The following is a 17,317-nucleotide window of genomic DNA, read 5'->3' as shown; positions in this document are numbered from 1 at the left end:
ATACATACATACATGCATGCATGCATACATACATGCATACGAATGTTTGGTATACTTCCACTGGTATGCCATCCAGCCCTGGAGTTTTCCTGGACATAAAGGCTTTAATTGCATCAAGAAGTTCCTCCTCTGCAATTTGGTCTTCACATGAGTCTTTCTGTACAGATGTTAATTTTACGTTATTAATAGGGGAAAAATCCATACAATTAGCTCCGGTTAGTGGAGATGGAGGGGACTGAAATGAAAACATATTCTTAAAGTACTTTACTTACTCTTTTCAAAATATTGTTCGGTGAATCATGCGCGACTCCATTTGTAACAAGTTTCAATAAAACATTGTTGGTAGCATTTCTATGTTGAAGATTGTAAAAAAAAAAAATGGTGCATTTTTTTTCCCACCCATATTCCATCCATTTCTCTTTATTTATATAATATATTACACATGCTCTTTCGTGATCAAGTCCCTCCATTTCTTTTTGTTTTTCCTCTAACTTATTTGTGCCTCTATGGTAGTTTTTTGAAAATTGATATCTTACTGTACTTCAGTCCTTAAGTTTCCTTTGTTAATATGGACTCTCTTGACCATGAGAGCATAAATTATGTCCTGTTACAATAAATCAATTTTGGTCATTTAGAAATGTATTATTAATCTGACTGGTCATGCAGGATTGCATACAAGGAAGTGCGGGTGTTTACTTCAGGCTAAAAATACCCATTGCCCTAAAACCCTATCATGTCATAGAGGAGTGTGGTGCAACTGCAAATATGAATAATAGTCCCAAGATACAAGTGTGATTTGAGTGATTGCCAAAGGCAGCCCGCATGAACAAATAACCTCAATTGTAATCACCTGTTAAATTCCATGGCGAGGAATGGGATTAATACTATATTTATTGTAGCACAAATCTATTTTTTGTAGACTAATGCTGTTTTTGCAATTTCATGATAACACCCATGGCCTTTTCATGTCACTAACACATGCCTCTTCTATTGACGTGACCGGTCCAACAATACCAGACGTTCAAGACGCAAGTAGGCAAACGACTTGAAAACAGAACATTTTCAAAGATATGCCGTGCTCCTTTTGTATAAAACTCCCGCTTTGGTACTTCCTTGTTGTTTTTACCTCGGTCCTCTCCCTGTCTGTGGTGTGATGGTGAGCTGTGTCATTACTGTGTTGTGGTTAGTGTGTCTGTCTGTGTGACCTATGGGAGTCATTGGGAAATTAAATCACCATGGTCTGATGAGTGACATGACCATAGAATTAGAACTGTAGTTCTTTGGATGCATTACGGTGTAGTGAGTGACGTTGTGTTCTGTGATAGGTGGTGTGTCCCCGACATGTCTATAGCTGACTGATGTATACCCCCCTTAGGACCAGGTGGTATCCCCCCCAGAGGCCTGCTTGGCGACGGCCCCAACGACCCCCGAGGAGGAACCCTGCTCTCAGTCACAGGAGAGGTCATCGAACCCAGGTGAAAGAGGCGCCGTCGTTGTTAGTGTAGTTTTACCGTCATTGAGTTAATCAATTGCATTCTTATAGCACCTTTTTGAATTTCTGTGAACAACTGGCTTATTCTGTGTTCTCTTTGTGTCCAGTCGTGGAGGAGGCTTCATTGGCGCCCCCCCACCACAACAGGGGCCCCCCATGCACATGACCCAGATGGTTGGCGGGCCTCCTCCGGACATGAGGCCGCCTCACGACATGAGAGGATCCCCCATGGGTGAACCCAGAGGCATGATGGGAGAGCCCCGGGGACCCCCCATGAGTGAACCCAGAGGCATGATGGGAGAGCCCCGGGGACCCCCCATGGGTGAACCCAGAGGCATGATGGGAGAGCCCCGGGGACCCCCCATGGGTGAACCCAGAGGCATGATGGGAGAGCCCCGGGGACCCCCCATGGGTGAACCCAGAGGCATGATGGGAGAGCCCCGGGGACCCCCCATGATGGAGCCCAGGGGACCCCCCATGGAGACAAGAGGTAACCACATCACAGTATTAACATCAAGTCCAATTAGTCTCTTTTTTTATTAGCAGACATTTTATAAGAAGCATTATTGCCATAATTTAGAACTGTGTGGAAAACAGGTGTAAAAGCTCCTGTGCTTAGACTAGTTAGATCAGATCTGTAATGAGTAATCACGTGAGGAATGGCTGTTTCTAAAGGTCGTGACCCCAGAGCGGTGGACACCCGTGGACCAGTGTCAGGCCAGAGGGTTCCCATGGCCCAAGGAATGCAGGGTCCCCCCCCTCACTCCATGAATCCTAATGCCCCTCCAACTGCCAGACCGGTACTGCCTAGCTACAGCAAATGTCTTCACTACATTAGGTCTTCTTGTCAATGAAAACAGTTCTAATAACATTTTTTTTCAGGGTCCTGGTGTACCACAGTCCGGAGGTAGCTTCAGCCCAGGGCAAAGCCAGGTGACCTCACAGGACCATGAGAAGGTGGGTTTGTCATGTCACGATTAACTTTCAGTTTCACCTTAAAATGCCTGGCTAGTACTAGAAGATATTGGCTCAGATTAGTGTTGGCTGTCTAGAGAAACTGGAGCATCTGGTGCCTTCAGAAAGTATTCACATCTATTGACTTTTTCCATATTTTGTGTTAAAGTGGGATTGGAATCTATTTAATTGTGGTCAATGATCTGCACAAAATACCCTAATGTCAAAGTGGAAGAAAAATTTAAACATTTGTAAAAAAAATAAAAAAAAATAAATAAACACTGTCTTGATTACATAAGTATTCAACCCCCTGAGTCAACGCATGTTAGAATTGGCAGCGATTACAACTGTGTCTCGAAGAGCTTTGCACACCTGGATTGTGCAACATTTGCCCATTTTATTATTTTGAAAATCCTTCAAGCTCTGTCAAATTGTTTGTTGATCATTGCTAAACAACCGTTTTCAGGTCTTGCCATAGCTTTTCATGTCGATTTAAGTAAAAACGGCCACTCAGGAACATTCACGGTCTTCTTGGTAAGCAACTCCAGTGTAGATTTGGCCCTGTGCTTTAGGTTTTTGTCCTTCTGAAAGGTAAATTTGTTGCCTAGTGTCTGTTGGAAAGCAGACTGAACCAGGAGTTCCTCTAGAATTTTGCCTGTACTTAGCTCCATTCTGTCTTTATTTTTTTATCCTAAAAAGCTCCTCAGTCCTTAACGATTACAATCATGCCCATAACATGATGCAGCCACCACTATGCTTGAAAGTATGGAGAGTGGTACTCGGTCATGTTGTATTGGATTTGCCACAAACATAACACTTTGTATTCAGGACAAAAAGGTAATTGCTTTGCTTCATTTTTTGCAGTATTACTTTAGTGCATTGTTCAAACAATGCATGTTTAGGAAAATGTTATTCTGTACAGGCTTGCTTCCTTTTCACTCAGTTCAGCAGGTTAGTATTGTGGCATACATAACCTTTGGAAAGTATTCAGACCCTTTTACTTTTTCAACATTTTGTTACGTTACAGCCTTATTCTAAAAGGGATAAAGTCCTCAGAAATCTACACACACAACCCCATAATGACAAAGTGAAAACAGGTTTTTAGAAATGTCTGCCAATTTTATACAAATTAAATCAATGCCTTATTTAAATAACCATTCAGACCCTTTGCTATGAGACTTGAAATTGAGCTCAGGTGCATCTTGGTTTCCATTGATCATTCTTGAGATGTTTCTACAACTTGATTGGACATGATTTGGAAAGGCACACACCTGTCTATATGAGGTCTCACAGTTGACGGTGCAAGTCAGAGGAAAAACCAAAACATGAGGTTGAAGGAACTGTCCCTGGAGCTCCGAGACAGGATTGTGTCAAGGCACAGATCTGGGGAAGGGTACCAAAAAATGTCTGCTGCATTGAAGGTCCCCAAGAACACAGTGGCCTCCATCATTCTTAAATGGAAGAAGTTTGGAACCACCAAGACTCTTCCTAGAGCTGGCCACCCGTCCAAACTGAGCAATCGGGGGAGAAGGGCCTTGGTCAGGGAGGTGACCAAGAACCCGATGGTCACTCTGACAGAGTTCCTCTGTGGAGATGGGAGAACCTTCCAGAAGGAGAACCATCTCTGCAGCACTTCCCTACGGTGAAGCATGGTTGTGGGGATGTTTGTCATCAGCAGGGACAGGGAGACTAGTCAGGATCGAGGCAAAGATTAAGTACAGAGATCCTTGATGACAACCTGCTTCAGAGTGCTCAGGACCTCCGGCTGGGGTGAAGGTTCACCTTCCAACAGGACAACCACCCTAAGCACACAGCCAAGACAACGCAGGACTGGCTTCGGGACAAGTCAGTTACAGTAGAAGGGGCAACCTGTCTTCGTTTTATAGGAACCTCTTTGGTTGGCCTTGTTTTTCTAAACCGACAACCTGCCAGGAAGTGGTCGCTGCTCCCACATCTGTAGCAGTGCTGGCAGTACTCCTCTGATCTGCTCTGATGACAGTGGAAGCACCTTCTCATACGGACACGGTTTGGGGTTGCATAGTATCGCTGTGGTGCATATCTCTGCTGGAACTGTGCTGTTTCTCTCACCCTTGGTTTGTATCTCGGCTGGGATACTTTACCTGTGGTTCATATCGCTGTTGATGTAACTGGACGGTTTCTCTCATCCGTCCTAGACCACGAGCTGGCCAGTGCTGCTGCGTGGGGCCTTGTGCTTTATAATGCGTTGTCGTGTTATCCTGTTCTCTGCTTGGTGGTGGGGGATATTGCTGCGGTATGAACACAGGTTGTTAAATGGGTTCTATGATTTGTGAGACTTCAGCACTCAAGTTCTTTAACACCATCATATCAGACCTCAGTTATTTTTTTGTCCTAAGGTAGCAGCAATTGACAGAACCAACACTGTGGTCGTTGACTTCAAACAAATGACATGAATGTTTTAGACTTTCATGTTATCAGTCATTCAGTGAAGAATAGCATAGTCAGTCAAGCGTTTTCACACATTCACACGTGTAACCCCACTTCCCCTGTTATTTCACGAAAAAAAAAATGTATGAAATGTATGCATTGTAAGTCGCTCTGGATAAGAGCGTCTGCTAAATGACTAAAATGTAAATGTAAGTCTCTGATTGTCCTTGAGTGGCCCAGCCAGAGCCCGGACTAGAACCCGCTCGATCATCTCTAGAGAGACCTGAAAATAGCTGTGCAGCAACGCTCCCCATCCAACCTGACAGAGCTTGAGAGGATCTGCAGAGAAGAATGGGAGAAACTTTCTAAATACAGGTGTGCCAAGCTTGTAGAGTCATACCCAAGAACACTCAATGCTGTAAATGCTGCCAAAGGTGCTTCAACAAAGTACTGATTTTTAAGGGTCTAAATACTTATGTAAATGTGACATTTCAGTTTATTTTTAATACATTCGCAAATATTTCTAAACCTGTTTTTGCTTTGTCATTATGGGGGAAAACAATTTAATATATTTTAGAATAAGGCTGTAACATAACAATGTGGAAAAAGTCAAGGGGTGTGAATACTTTCCGAAGGCACTAACTATAATGTTGATCCATCCTCAGTTTTCTGCCATCACAGCCATTCAACTCTGAAACTGTTTTAAAGTCACAATTGGCCTCGTGAAATCCCTGAGCGGTTTTCTTCCTCTCCGGCAACTAAGTTAGTAAGGACGCCTGTATCTTTGCAGTGACTGGGTGTATTGATACACCATCCAAAGTGTAATAACTTCACCATGCTCAAAGGGATATTCAATGTCTGCTTTTTTTAAATTAAATTTTTTAACCCATCTACCAATAGGTGCCCTTTGCGAGGCATTGGAATACCTCCGTTCTTTGTGGTTGAATCTGTTTGAAATGTTCTGCTCGACTGAAGGGACCTTTAAAATTATGTGTGGGGTACAGACATGAGGTAGTCATTCAAAAATAGTTTAAACACTGTTGTATTCAGAGTCCATGCAACTTATTATGTGACTTGTAAAGCACATTTATACTCTTGCACTTATTTAGGCTTGCCATAACAAAGGGTTTGAATAGTTATTGCCTCAAGACATTTCAGCTTTTCCACTTTTATTGATTTGTAAAAAAGAAACACAATTCCACTTTGACATCATGGGTTGTTGTGTGTAGGCCAGTAACAAATCACAACTTTAAATGCCGGCTGTAACACAACAAAATGTGAAAAGTCAAGGGGTGTGAATACTTTCTGAAGGCACTGTACTGTGCAGCCGTCTTCATCGACCTGGCCAAGGCTTTCGACTCTGTCAATCACCACATTCTTATTGGCAGACTCAATAGCCTTGGCTTCTCAAATTACTGCCTCGCCTGGTTCACCAACTACTTCTCAGATAGTTCAGTGTGTCAAATCGGAGGGCCTGTTGTCTGGACCTCTGGCAGTCTCTATGGGGGTGCCACAGGGTTCAATTCTCGGGCCGACTCTTCTCTGTATATATAAATGTCGTCACTCTTGCTGTTGGTGATTCTCTGATCCACTTCTACGCAGATGACACCATTCTGTGTACATCTGGCCCTTCTTTGGACACTGTGCTAACAAACCTCCAAATGAGCTTCAACGCCATACAACACTCCTTCCGTGGCCTCCCAACAGCTTTTAAATGCTAGTAAAACTAAGTGCATGCTCTTCAACCGATTGCTGCCCGCACCCTCCCGGCCAACTAGCATCACTACTCTGGACGATTCTGACCTAGAATATGTGGACAACTACAAATACCTAGGTGTCTGGTTAGACTGTTAACTCTCCTTCCAGACTCACATTAAGCATCTCCAATCCAAAATTAAATCTAGAATTGGCTTCCTATTTTGCAACAAAGCCTACTTCACTCATGCTGCCAAACATACCCTTGTAAAACTGACTATCCTACCGATCCTTGACTTTTGTGACATTTACAAAATAGCTTCCAACACTCTACTCAGCAAACTGGATGTAGTTTATCACAGTCCCATCCGTTTTGTCACCAAAGCCCCATATACTACCCACCACTGCGACCTGTATGCTCTCGTTGGCTGGCCCTCACTACATATTCGTCACCAAACCCACTGGCTCCAGGTCATCTAAGTCTTTGCTAGGTAAAGCCCCACATTATCTCAGCTCACTGGTCACCATAGCAACACCCACCCGTAGCACACGCTCCAGCAGGTATATTTCACTGGTCATCCCCAAAGCCAACACCTCCTTTGGCCGCCTTTCCTTCCAGTTCTCTACTGCCAATGACTGGAACGAATTGCAAAAATCATTGAAGCTTGAGTCTTACCTCTCCCTCTCTAACTTTAAGCGTCAGCTGTCAGAGCAGCTTACCGATCACTGTACCTGTACACAGCCAATCTGTAAATGGCACACCCAACTACCTCATCCCTATATTATTACTTACCCTCTTGCTCTTTTGCACCCCAGTATCTCTACTTGCACATCATCTGCACATTTATCACTCGTGTTAATGCTAAATTGTAATTATTTCACCTCTATGGCCTACGTCCCTACTCTTCTACATTTGCACACACTGTACATAGATTATTTTTTTTTTTATTGTGTTATTGACTGAACGTTTAACTCTTTTTGTTGCACTGCTTTGCTATATCTTGGCCAGGTCGCAGTTGTAATTGAGAACTTGTTCTCAACTGGCCTACCTGGTTAAATAAAGGTGAAATAAAAAGCTTAAACCCCAACTTTTAAATGAAAGGTCTGTCTGTCCTAACCTGTCAGCGGTCTGGGAAGGAAGTTATTGAGGAATGGGATGAGAAGAGGATGACATCTCAAGCACTTGGCTTTGTGGAGACAACTTGGGGCTCAGTGCTTTCTTTGGCTACCTGAAGAGTAACGAGTCAGGGCGACAAAAGAACCAATGCATTAGCACTCAATGAAAAGCCATTTATTTCAATGCAATAACAACCAATGGAATACACTACATGACATAGTTATTCAATGGAAAAATGAGAACGCGTAAACTATTTTGAAAGATCTGACTTTCCTTCTGTATCCAAATGCTGTGCTTTTGGAGGTATTTTGGTTTTAACATTACTGCCTGTCAATATCTGATCTGAGAGCAGTGTGGTTCACCAGTTTGTCTATTGTTTTCCAGGCTGCCTTGATCATGCAGGTGCTGCAGCTGACCCCAGAACAGATTGCCATGCTGCCCCCAGAGCAGAGGCAGAGCATCCTCATCCTCAAAGAGCAGATCCAGAAGACGGCCGGGGCGCCCTAAAGAACAACCAATTTCTTGTCCCCTATGTCGACGTCACCTCATCCTAATTTCAAACATTTTGTAGATTGTTTTGTATTATATTGTCTTTTTTTAATGGAAGATTGAAGTGAGTGCTTGTGATTTGAAGAATGTCAGTTCATCTTCAAATGGCAACACTTCAACAGAAGTGTTGCTGGATGTTATGGGTTTTCATATTGTCTATCAAAAATAGATGAGAACAATTTCAGTACTGTATTTTATTCAGCGGGATGTTGGTATGTACAGGTGAGGATTTAAAGTGTCATTGTAGATTTAAAATAAACTATTTGCTCAAAAAGGACATACAAATTAAGTAGGTTGAGGTGGAAGAGTCCTCACATTTACAAAATAATTCCAAGGAAAGTACATTTGTATACGTGACTCATTTGCTATAGAACAGATTCTGTGGCTTTGACTGGCAATGCCTCGCCCTCATTTAACATTTCAGTGCACCTGTGGCTTTGACTGGCAATGCCTCGCCCTCATTTAACACTTCAGTGCACCCGTGTCGTTTACAAGGAAATGGATATACAGTAGGGCTTTTGTATAAACATTGCTATCATTTCCTTGAAAGCCTCAGTGTCATGTTCAGCTAGAAATGCTGTGAAGAGCCAAGTTTGATTTCTTATTCTACACTGAATAAAACATATTTAAAGTGTTTGCGTTGAAATATTTCATATGCACAAAAAGCTTATTCCTCATTTTGTGAAGATTTCTGATTTGTCTATGTGCAAGGCTTGTCAGTTTTCTATGAAACAGCAGAATCCAAAAAGGTATTAAGGGCTGATATTCTACAGCATGTCAGGATCTGTCATGTTCAGATTCTTGTCAAAAATATATTCTCCCCCCCTCAATTTCTTGACATCCAATTGGTTATAGTCTTGTCCCATCGCTGCAACTCCCCTACAGACTCAGGAGAGGCGAAGTTGAAAGCCATGCATCCTCCGAAACATGACCCTGCCAAGCCACACTGCTCGCTTAACCCGGAAGTCAGCCGCACCAATGTGTAGGAGGAAACACCGTCCAGCTCGCGACCGAAGTCAGCTTGCAGGCGCCCAGCCCGCCACAAGGAGTCGCTAGAGGAAGGAAATCCCAGCCGGCAGCACTGCTGCACCACTCAGGAAGCTCCCAGATGAATTGTTTTAAAAACATATTTTTGCAAACATTTTGGAAGACCAAAGAGCCAGCTTTGGTAGGGGGGCAGATTAGACATTGTTTTGCTCAGAAGTTCTCCTTGTTGAAGTAGAATTTGGTCTTTCGGGGATCGACGTCTGTGTATTTGACACATTTCTTTGACAAGACGGTAGCTAAGACCACAGGGCCACACAAGAACGTGCCCACCACTGACCTGTAGACATTGATAAGAGAGACATATATAGTAGTTTAGTCAATGAAGGGTACAGTCCAAGCTATATGTAATACCCTTGTTGTTAAAGATGCAGAAATCGCTCTGCCATTTCTTGGTCGCTAAAATTCTAAAAAGCTTATTTCTCTCATTTTGTGCACATAAGAACGGGAAGCATAGAAATAGCTCCCATTGAACAGATGTACAGCTTCTTAGACTTGTGAATTTGGTAGGGTCGCCCCAAAAAGTTACATATTGCAGCTTTAACTACTGTCCAGAACTAATTTATAAGGGAATATTGTCATCTCAAGACGTGTTGTAAACAAACGTACGTCGGATTCTCTTTGCACACTTGTTCAAACTCCTTATCCCAGTTGGGCCTGCCGTAGTTGGTTTTCTGCTTCAGACCAGTGACCACATCCGTGTCCGCATCCGCATGAACCATCACATGAGTTGCCTATGGAGAAGAAAGATAGTGAACAGACGCTACCACAACTACTGCATGTCTCACAGTGGAATATGGTAATACAGATTGTTGGTGGGTGTATGTATGCTGCCTTACGTACATGGCTCTGATCCCATCCAGTGAGGTAGAGTTTGTAGGTGAGGAAGTTTCCCATGCCTCTCTCCTCCATCTCCCTCTCCAGCACCTGCAACAGATCTGCAAACCACTCGAATGCATGCGTCTCCCTGCACAGCCAATAGAAGTAGATCTGCAACCAGGAAGTAAATATGAGGATGTGATTTCAAACAATTCAATACCGAAGCTATAACATGCTATGCTGGCAAAAGTCCATGATAAATACTAATGTTCACAGAGACATTCAGGTGCATCGTGGAATTAGAGTGGTTTGCAGGACTAAAGCCGTCTGGTTAGTAGCTTCAATGGAACGCCAGAGAGTATCAATATGTTCCCTACTTTTCTGGTGCGTAGCTCAGGGTTGGAGTCCTTGAATTTGTACCAGATGGACTTGAGGATGGAGGCGAAGGGGGTGACTCCGATTCCAGCCCCAACCAGCATGGCGACTTCGTAGTCAAACACATCCTCACTGGCCGTACCAAACGGTCCATCCACACCCATTCTGAGGGACAGGTCAAAGGTCAAGCCATCAAACAGGATAGGAGGGCAGAAAGATTTGACCAGCTAAACCTAATTCCTATGCATTCAGGAATGGTTTCCAACTTAAACTGTGCATGAAACTTGGACCTTTCACAGAAATCATGCATTGATGCCCCTTATCCTCCCCATCAACAAAGATGAGGAGCTTGCTGCTACATTATAAGCCATTGTCTGCTTTTCAATAAAGATAACTTACTTCGGTCCCTGAGCCCCCTCAGGGAGCTGCTCCACGATGCTGATGAGTTTCTGGGTCCAGTCACCTACAGAGCGAATGTGCACGCTGAAGAAGTCCTCCTCGGGGGCAGAGGTCATGGTGAAGGGGTGCCACTCCAGCTGGGAGATGGCTGGGCAGTTGAGGAAGACGTACTGGCCCACGTCCATTTTGAAACCATTCTTCACCAACTGCAGTTCCAGTACTTTGGACGGCCGAATCACTATCTAAGAGGGGAGCGTTAGAGAAACAGATATTGATTATCTGGCCATGGAAAGGAAAATACAATTATTGTCAATTACACAGAATAGTTAGTAGTTACTGCAGTGCACACGTACCTTTCTGTATTTGACAGCCTGAATGTAGCGGATGAAGCGCAGCAAGCGCTCACACACATAGAGGACCATGGGACCTATCACCCACATCCAGGTCTATAAAGGACATGGGAACACAGGATATACTGTATCTAAGACGATTCTCTTAAGTTATTTTTGATTGTAGGTGATATTATTACATGTCATTGAGGAACCTCTTACCTGTGGGAACCCCCCTGCAAACTGAGGGACGGGACACATTTTTTTCTTCCCCCAGTCTTCTATATGATCTTTACAGAAGGTGATATTATATGGTGGATTGGAGTTTGTTTGACCTCGAACTATGCGTCTGTAGGGACAAAGGACACAACCATTGACTTGTAATCCAAAACAAACATTTACTCTTAAAAGGTGCACTATGCAGAAATCGATCCACCATTTCCTGGTTGCAAAAATCCTAATACAGTAGTTAGCATAATTTTAGTTTATGTGACAAAACAAGCAAGTATAGTGTAGAGAATCATTGCACCATCTAAACCTCTGTGAAATACCTTTTCCATAACAACAAATATTGTCAGCTGTTTGAAGCTGGTGTACTAAACCGAAAGTAAAAGACGCAAAAACTAAACTTAAAAACAGGAAACATAGAAATAGTGCACATAGAACAGATCTACTTCTTAGATTTGCTTTCAATGAGATTTATAATTGACATTTCTACGTGAATTTGGTCAGATATTGTAGCTTTAAAATGACTGGGAGCTGGGACTGAGAGAGCGCGCCTTACCCGGCTCCATGGATGACCAGCCCAGCAAAAAAGACAATGAAGAGGTGGTGTGTGAACCAGAAGACCTCGAAGTAGCTGCGCCTGATGAACTCCATGGACGAGGTGATCATAAGGATGAGTGCCAGTGTGATGATTACGCCCGTGATCCCAGCGATGGTGGTGAACAACAGGAGGTTCGGAGTCTGAGGCAGAAGGAGCCAATCAGAATGCACCCAAGTCATTCACATGACCTCTAGGCCTATATAAAACTTCTACAAAGACTTGTGCCAGGAGTTTGTTTGGTATACCAGACCTGACTAGGAAAAACTTGGTGCCCTAATTACAATAACATACAAAGAATTATAATACAGTACTAAACAAATGATTAAAACTCCAATGGCTTGCAAGCCGTACAGTGGTTGTAGAGCGGATTGGGTTCAAGTAGGTGGTGTTGCCCGAGTCGTTCAGTCTGGACAGGGCCATGCTGAGGGCATCATACTCTCCATGCCAGCTGTTGTAGTACCGCTCCACGTTCAGCAAATGGGCAATGATGTGAACCGCTGCCACAAAACAAGAGGAAATAGACAGTTTAACTTTTCATTTAGCATTAGGAATAGAATGGAGATTCCTATGCGTTCAACAGGATCATTCCACTCCAGGAAGAATAGCTGCTGCTTTGGCAAAATCTAATGGGGATCTGAATAAACCACCCCCAAATTTGACATCCATTCAGGGCAGCGCAGGTAAATTAGTTGAACTTTAGATCTGAGTCACTGCCTTGATTGGATACCACTACTCCATTCTATAGAAAAACTCTTATTTAAGAATTGAAAAGTGTGGAAATTGGCACAATCTATGTTGAAATGGTTTAATCTACTTTGAACCATGTACTGTTACGGCACAGGGATAATAACATAAAAGAAGCAGTGTCTGAATGTCGTTCTCCATTCCTCAAGCATTTCAATCTACGTTGAACCATGTACTGGTATTTAAACAGAAGCTGAGGTTTTCAATGACATCTACAATATCGCCTGAATAGTCCATCAGGCAATATCAAAAGATACTGGATGAATGTTCAAATGTTCTATCGAATGTGTCAGATCTGTTTACTCTGTTCTTCTTGAGAAATACTTTGTAAGGCCTTTAGTCTCTCTGAGGTCAGGATCTCCACATCCAACAACCCTAGTAAGTCAATTTCCAGCTTCAGTCTCCTGGTCTTTTTTCACCCCTTGACCTTATTGTGCCTTCACCACAATAAGAAAGTGTCATATTTTGTGTTGACCAAATAATGCTGGTAATAATTTCAAATAAATCTTTAACGTTTCATCACCATTGTCACCTAAAATCGAACTTTGTTTACGACTAGATTACTTATCAGTGCATGAGAAAGTAAAGGCTTCAGGTTAGGGTTTTTTCGGCTGGTTATCTGACCAGGAAGCAAGCGTCGCATACCTGTCATCAGGACAATCATGTAGGCCACCAGCTTGTGGAAACTGATATTTTTGTCCAGCTGCTTCCTCATAGTTCGCCCACAGCACTGAAACAGCAACACAAGGAAGTTCAAGACAAATTAGGAAGACGATAATGAAAGTCAATTAAAAGCCACGAACCTTTAATATATTGGCAAAGCACTTCAACCAATACAAGTCCGTTCTGTTATAGTTATCATCAGACAATATAACTATACAGTAATGTACAGAGGAATGTTTGCCACAAGATGCTGTGACGACAAATTAGGCAATAATTGCAAGACCCCTTGGCTAAACCCTTAGGATTAGTTTTACCACGAAGGAGCCGCGGACAAGAGACAGCAGGTTCCGACACACAGGCAGCAGGATCAGCAGGCAGTTGAAGTTGAGGACGGCAGCAGGGGCTCTGGCCCAGGCCAATGCGGACTGAAAGCCCAAAGACACCCATGTCAACCTCTGCAGTGTGTTATCCTATACATACCCTCTGTAACATCTGTCCTATCATAAGGAATGGTGTAAACTACAGGTAAAACTCAGTTAAAACTTTGTAACTAAATAGAAACAAATTCAACAGACAATTCCAATTTGAAGTCAGATACTTCATACTTGTCCTATTTAAAAATCATAGGAATACATTATTAATTGAGCATTTACAGTATACTATGTTTATACTACCCAAGGCCTAAATATTATGGTAAGACTCACCCCTAAAAGGTGTCGCGTGTAGAAAAACCGATCCCCCAAGTCGTACAAGAAGTAGAACCAGACAAAGAGGAATATGTTGATGGCCATCCAGACCACCTGTAAATCCAGCCAGGAAAAGATGACCAAAACAGCAGGATTGGGAATATTGTAGTCTTCTATTTATTACTCTTAAAAATAACATGCATTCCTCTCAAAATAACATATCTTGCCATTGTCTAGACTTGACAGTTCATGCAGCTTTAGTATTCTGATCATAGTTCTGCCTTTACAAAAAAAGATTGCAGTCAGAGTGCAGTATAACTGCAGTACAACTGGAGTTAAAGTGCAGTCTAACTGCAGTATGTTGCAAATACTGCGTCCAAAATAACACTTTTTTTACTACAGTAATTTTGCAAAATGCAGTTATTCTGCAATGTATTTATTTTACCTTTATTTAACTAGGGAAGTCAGTTACGAACAAATTATTATTTACAATGACGGCCTACCCCGGACGACGCTGGGCTAATTGTGCGCCGCCCTATGGGACTCCCAATCACGGCCGGATGTGATGCAGCCTGGATTCGAACCAGGGACTGCAGTGACGCCTCTTGCAATGAGATGCAATGCCTTGGACCACTGCAATTACTGCGTCCAAAATACCACAGTCGACTGCAGTTTAAAAACTGTAATCTTTTTTTGTAAGGGTGATCATGGAATTCCCGAACGAGTCATGCACTGACACTACATTTTAAAAGTGTCTACCCTGTCCACAGTGTGTCCGGATTCCCCTTTCCCGCGCTATTTTCAAATGACTGCATTCTACAAACAGTGGAATAGGCTAAATATGATAACACAAAAACTGGTGGCAGTAGCTACCTATGTAGCTAGCCAGTAAGCAACGCTAAAGCGATTGCAAACGGGTTAGCCTAACTCTAGCCAAACCAAACATATTAGCTAGCGTGTATGAGGCCAGTAGACACGTGCCTTCACACGCTAGGAACGTATTTCCTTCAACTTTATTATAAAAAGCTGCCTCTCGGTCCAAAAGACACGTTTTCTGGAGACATGCGGGAGAATAGGTGATGTCGTCGCCCAATGTATGCCCTTTCGGTAGCCTGATTGCGTTCAGACTAATGAGAAACCCGCACACAATGCATCCCTGACCACCTCGTGAAGTGGTCAGCCAGATCTGTACAATATCAGATCACGAAGCGAATAGACCCGTCTTTTCAATGCAATCTTGGTATTCTGGTAGCAGAAGTAGCATGTAAGTGTCAAGTGTAGACACGACCTTTTGGGGGTTCAGTAAAGCTAACCAAGTTATCGTATTTTGCGCATTTGGAGAGATATTACGCATCTGGGGCATCACGCAAATGCGCTTTGTCTGGCAGTCCTTAAAAGCCCAAATACATGTATCGCATTCACTGAAATGATACATTGACTATAGCCTACATGATCCAATATGATTAAGGTAATACATCATGTTCTTACCAGTATGAAGTATGTCAGTCCATGGTTAATGATCCAGTTGCCCATTTTGAAGGACTTTCGCCGTCCACCACTACTGGTCTTTAAGCCGTTACCTGTCGTTTTTATACAGTGCACCTGTTCAAACCCCACCCATTTAAGGTCAGTGGTCAAAGTCATGCCAAGGAAATACAGACCATAAAATTGCATTTCCTCAGGGAGGAGGTAATCATTTATATTTGTTAAGAGCGCGTCAGAATCCCATTTCCCACGCCTTTAGAATGAGGAAGACTTTTTTTGACCGAATATGGTTGGCTCTTGACCGACTATGGTTGACAAAGCGATAACATGTTATATTGTTTTGCAAATGTATTAAAAAAACAAACAGAAATACCTTATTTACATAAGTATTCATACCCTTTTCTGTGATATTCGAAATTGAGCTCCAGTGCATCCTGTTTCCATTGATTGTCCTTGAGATGTTTTTACAATTTGATTGGATTCCACCTGTGGTAAATTCATGATTTGGAAAGGCACACACCTGTCTATATAAGGTCTCACAGTTGTCAGAGCAAAAACCAAAACATGAGGTCAAAGGAATTGCCCATAGAGCCCCGAGACAGGATTGTGTCGAGGCACACTGGGGAAGGGTACCAAAACATTCCTGCAGTGTCGAAGGTCCCCAAGAACACAGTGGCCTCCATCATTCTTAAATGGAAGGTGTTTGGAACCACCAAGACTCTTCCTAGAGCTGGCCACCCAGCCAAACTGAGCAATCGGGGGAGAAGGGTCTTGGTCAGGGAGGTGACCAAGAACCCGATGATCACACTGACAGAGCTCCAGAGTTCCTCTGTGGAGATGTGAGAACCTAACAGAAGGACAACCATCTTTGCAGCAATCCACCAATTATGGTATAGTGGCCAGACGAAAGCCACTCCTCAATAAAATGCACGATAGCCCGCTTGGAGTTTGCCAAAAGGCCCCTAAAGGACTCTGGTCTAATGAAACCAAGATTGAACTCTTCGGCCTGAATGCCAAGTGTCACATCTGGAGGAAACCTGGCACCATCCCTGGTGGAAGCATCATGTTGTGGGGATGTTTTTCCGCGGCAGGGACTGGGAGACTAGTCAGGATTGAGGCAAAGATGAACGGACCAAAGTACAGAGATCCTTGATGAAAACCTGCTGCAGAGCACTCAGGACCTCATACTGGGGTCAAGGTTAACCTTTCAACAGGACAACAACCCTAAGTACACAGCCAAGACAACGCAGGAGTGGCCCAGCCAAAGCCCAGACTTGAACCTGATCTAACATCTCTGGAGAGACCTGAAAATAGCTGTGCAGTGACACTCCCCATCCAACCTAACAGAGCTTGAGAGGATCTGCAGAGAAGAACAGGAGAAACTCCCCAAATACAGGTGTGCCAAGCTTGTAGCATCATACACAAGAAGACTCGAGACTGTAATCGCTGCCAAAGGTGCTTCAACCAAAGGGTCTGAATACTTACATAAATGTTATTTGTCTTTTTTTTTATGGATTTGCTAACATTTCTAAAACCTGTTTTGCTTTGTCATTATGGGGTATTGTGTGCAGATTGAGGGGGGGAAAAACAATTGAATCAATTATAGAATAAGGCTGTAACGTAACAATGTGGAAAAAGTCAAGTGGTCTGAATACTTTCAGAATGCACTGTACATGGTTTTTGGAAAGTCCATATAGGATACTACTGGTAAAATAAAAATGTGTTTTCTTTATA

At 43.0% G+C, this 17,317-nt stretch overlaps 2 protein-coding genes across 7 annotated transcripts in view; one reads left to right on the top strand and one right to left on the bottom strand.

The window, feature by feature from the left end:
* cstf2 (cleavage stimulation factor, 3' pre-RNA, subunit 2) overlaps nucleotides 1-8,847 on the top strand; it is a 28,837-nt gene extending 19,990 nt beyond the window's left edge. For all 6 annotated transcript variants that reach the window (XM_014199756.3, XM_014199759.3, XM_014199758.3 and 3 more), the window contains 5 exons: nucleotides 1,376-1,475; nucleotides 1,600-1,982; nucleotides 2,168-2,292; nucleotides 2,375-2,449; nucleotides 8,049-8,847. In XM_014199756.3, the coding sequence (XP_014055231.1) occupies nucleotides 1,376-1,475; nucleotides 1,600-1,982; nucleotides 2,168-2,292; nucleotides 2,375-2,449; nucleotides 8,049-8,171 (806 nt within the window). In that variant the 3' untranslated portion in view covers nucleotides 8,172-8,847. The remainder of the gene's footprint in view (nucleotides 1-1,375; nucleotides 1,476-1,599; nucleotides 1,983-2,167; nucleotides 2,293-2,374; nucleotides 2,450-8,048) is intronic.
* On the bottom strand, nucleotides 7,823-17,244 carry nox1 (NADPH oxidase 1). The gene is made up of 13 exons (XM_014199854.3): nucleotides 15,587-17,244; nucleotides 14,117-14,212; nucleotides 13,727-13,837; nucleotides 13,395-13,479; nucleotides 12,357-12,502; nucleotides 11,964-12,145; nucleotides 11,402-11,528; nucleotides 11,204-11,296; nucleotides 10,851-11,092; nucleotides 10,454-10,616; nucleotides 10,101-10,247; nucleotides 9,867-9,991; nucleotides 7,823-9,537 (listed from the first exon to the last, which is right to left on the bottom strand). Exons 1-13 carry the CDS (start codon nucleotides 15,770-15,772, stop codon nucleotides 9,411-9,413), a joined length of 1,830 nt encoding a protein of 609 aa, XP_014055329.1. The 5' UTR covers nucleotides 15,773-17,244; the 3' UTR covers nucleotides 7,823-9,410.
* Between the last annotated feature and the right edge of the window lie 73 nt (nucleotides 17,245-17,317).

The sequence above is a fragment of the Salmo salar genome, chromosome 05 (genome assembly GCF_965601325.2).
Source record: "Salmo salar chromosome 05, fSalSal1, whole genome shotgun sequence".
In the NCBI taxonomy this organism is placed as follows: domain Eukaryota; kingdom Metazoa; phylum Chordata; class Actinopteri; order Salmoniformes; family Salmonidae; genus Salmo; species Salmo salar.
The sequence above is the reverse complement of the archived record's forward strand: the minus strand, read 5'-3'. Positions and strand labels throughout refer to the sequence as shown.